At 39.5% G+C, this 3718-nt stretch overlaps 1 protein-coding gene across 1 annotated transcript in view; it reads right to left on the bottom strand.

Moving 5' to 3' along the window:
- ANXA5 (annexin A5) overlaps window positions 1–3718 on the bottom strand; it is a gene marked incomplete in the record, with an annotated part of 19132 nt that overhangs the window by 2503 nt on the left and 12911 nt on the right. Inside the window, 2 exon segments of the mRNA XM_072405787.1 lie at window positions 190–248; window positions 561–656. Coding sequence (XP_072261888.1) covers window positions 190–248; window positions 561–656 — 155 coding nt within the window.

Below are 3718 nucleotides of genomic sequence, written 5' to 3' on the forward strand. Positions count from 1 at the left end.
GATTGTAAAAAAAGATTTGGCATGAATGTACACTGATGAAAGTAAAAAATACATGAAGCAATATAGTTGGCAATGCATATCAAAAAGCTAGCAATCAGTGCCATACACAGAAAATTATCAGCAGTGTATTGGTGTATCCTGTTATGTGGCCAAGGAAAATGTATGCAAAGAGAAACAAAATCTGCTTACTTTCATTGCCCGATGCAGAGTTTCAGCAAAATATCCAGGGACACTTCGGATACTTTTTACTGTAAAAATAAATAAACAAACAAATCAGAATACACAGTCTGTTCCGTCTGTTCCCACTTCCAATATCAATACAAAATTGGTTGTGTTTATTTCCATGTAATGATAGGCTCTGTGAAAAACTGAAAAGTTAAACTCATGAGCAAACTTTTATTTATAGTACTAGATTCCCCAGACAGAATCATAATAACAAGTTACATGCTAGTTTCCTATGATAATTGTAGAATATGGCGTCAAAGTAAAGCTTTTGTAACACCTGTAATTATCAGGTTACCATACTTTGTTTTATGAAAAAAAATGTAAAAAAGTCTTACCTATGGCGAGCAACAGCTTTTCAAGGTGGCCTGAGGTTTCCCGATCAATGCTCTCTTCAATCTGGTAGCCAGAGATAGTCATGTATTTATCAAACACTGAAATATCAAAAAGAGATACTCAGTCTCCCCCAGTGATACATATATATTATGCAATCTTTAAATCTCATGCAGTAAAGTCAATGAAACTGTATGGATCTTTGGCTATACATTGTGACAGGTAAATCTGTAAGTGGATGTTTATTCCAAGACAAGCAACCTTTTAGCTGCCAAAATAAAAGCAGAAGTACACACTCTGCTCTGTGCACACTCGCCTCTTCTGAGTAGGTTAATATTATTTAAAGCTAAACTATATAGAAATAAAACAAAACACTTTATTTCTCATTTACTATTTTACTGTAGAGAAATTGGGGCCTATTTACTAATGGTCTCCAAGTCTGGAGAATGTACACTTTCTTCAGAGAACCCGGGTGATCCAGCAAACCTGGAAAAAAAGGATCCCTTTGGTCAACTTTCCATGGCATTTCGTCTTCATAGCCTCCTTCAGCTGGTCTAGGAAGATAGCATAAAACTGTCCAGTGATACTAGAGCCCTGAGGGTAGGTAGTCCACCAACAGAATACCGTCCTTGTCCCAGAAAATGGACACCATGACTTTTCTGGACGATTTCCGGGTTCGGAGCTTCTTCGGCCGTGGGGACCCGCTGTAGCGCCATTCCTTTGACTGTTCCTTGGTTTCAGGATTATAGGTGTTGAGCCAGGTTTCATCCTCAGTCACTAACCAAGCCAAAAAGTCCTGTGCAGCTTCAAAATGGGCCAAAATGGCTTTGGATGCTTCAACTCATTCCTTCTTCTGATCACTGTTCAAACATTTCGGCACCCACTTCGCTGAAAGCTTGCGCATGTCTAGGATAGTGGTGATAACAAACCCAACACGCTCCCGTGAGATGTCAAGTATCTGGGCTATCTTTTTTGCAGATATTCGCCGTTCCTCAATAATCAGCTCATGGACAGCATCGCAGGTTGCCGGGTCAGTTGAGGTTGAGGAGGGCGCCCACTGCGGGGCTAATCTTGAACGGTGAAATGCCCAGTCTTGAAATGAGATATCCAGGTTTTGGCAGTGCTGTAGGAAGGACACTTCTCCCCCAGCGTATGTGACATCTTAGTGTGAATGTTCTTTGCGGACTTTCCCTTGAGAAACAAAAACTTCATGACGGCCCGTAACTCCAACGACGTGAAACTTGCTTGTGCCTCTGCCATCACAGCTTCTCACTAAAAGAAAAAAGACCTGATATTTGCACAGTTACATACTAAGATATTAGGCTGTCATATGCCCCCACACTAATTTTTCTATTTAATCTAGAAGGGAGCAAAGCTAGGAACTTCCCAGCACCTGCTCATATAATAAATCAGGCCCATTGCAAGCACAAATAAATCAACTTAGTCTAAAAGGCAGTGTTTCTCAAGAGGTTGCTAAGGGTTCGCTGGGCAATAACAAGTTTTGTGACTCCCAGGTTCGTTTTTTTTCCACTGTAAGGGTGACATTCTTCCCAATAGCTAGGAATTTAGGAGGCATTCATCCCACTGGCCACCACACTATTATACTGTGAATGATGGACATAGTAATTATAGTAGGTGTTCCCTGTTTTCCTGTGTACAACCAAAACTCGGTTTTCCCATGTACAATCAAAAAATATTCTGTGTTTTTTGAGGCTGCCAGTTCCATCACAGATGTTTCTGGCACCCTGGTGGGCGAGTAGAGATAGGGCTTCCCTTAATGCTAACAAGCATTTCTTCAGACCAGCCTTTTGCAACATCAAGGATTCTACTGCTAGCAAGAGCACCAATTTTCCTTGATGGAAGGAAATTAAGAACAGACCGGTACATTTTCTTGCTCCTTAGCTGAGCAGTTTATCAATTTGGCAATGTTCCTTTTGTTTCTCCACTCATTTAAGCTTGACAAGGTTTGGTGCTCAAAGATAGCTGAATTCCACTTATGTGCCAACAGCACAACATAGGTTAGCAGAACTTCATCACGCCCTTCCAGTTCTTTTAGATCCATGTGTCGTTTTTCCCTTGTATTAAAAATTTGACATGTTGGAATGATGTGGCAAAAAGCCATGTATTACGGTTGTTGAACACGTTAAGATGTCTACTTACTACAAGAGTCTTTAGAGAGAGAGAGAGAGAGATAGAGAGAGAAAGCTCTAAACCTAGAAAAAAAAAAAACTTTGCAGCTAACTTTTACCTGACAAGAGTCTGGAAAGAGCCCCAAGAGCAGCCCAATGCCCGAAAGGTAATCCAGTTCCCATACATTCAGTATGGCAGGTTCCAGCAGTACTACTCCAAAAGCAGCAGTTAAAGGTGACAAATCTCCAGCAGCAATGATAAGATATGATTGTAGAAAAAATAAATAAATAAAAGTTTCAAAAACAAAATGAAAAAAAAAAGTGCCAGTACATAGCTGTAGCAAAAAACTGGCATGCTAGAAGTAGGAGAGGTAATACTCTAGGGTGGCCTACAGTTTTGATTTTTTTTTGACAGTATCCAATCCTATCATGGGCAGCAGTATAACCCGAAGAAGTAAAAAGGAGAAATAAAATTACCAGAATACAGAGCTGAAGTTATATAAGAGTACAAACCAAGAATTTGGCAATACGTGACTAGCATTCGCAGCACTGTCTAACTGTATTGTAGTGTAAAATACATATTAGTTGCCCTTGTTGAAACCACTTATGTGCTGCATACAGTATTTTTTAATAGAATGCTCAATATAAAAGCCTATAAAAATAACCCCTATAGTGTACAGATACTTTTATTCCACGAGGGAAAAGTGGAGAAAATTAGGGAAACAGAATACTCATGTCAGAGACATTTTAATCCTTTCCATCTGTGAAAGCCGTAAGATTTTCCAACTACTATAAGCTTTTTCTGAACATTCCATGAGCATGAACTTTTTTTTATATGCCAGTTTCTAAGCTGAAAAAAAAAAAACAGAAGACTGACGCATTTCAGTGTGACTGTAAGGATCAAGCTTGTGTTTTATTAACAGTATGTTGCAGCCACAAATTCCAATTAGTGGACACTCCAGGGTAAGGGCATCCCTCCTATAATTTCAGGGTGAATAACTCGAGAATTTTCCATTTCTTACTGTGGGTGGATA

Source organism: Pyxicephalus adspersus, chromosome 3, assembly GCF_032062135.1.
Source record: "Pyxicephalus adspersus chromosome 3, UCB_Pads_2.0, whole genome shotgun sequence".
NCBI classification, from domain to species: domain Eukaryota; kingdom Metazoa; phylum Chordata; class Amphibia; order Anura; family Pyxicephalidae; genus Pyxicephalus; species Pyxicephalus adspersus.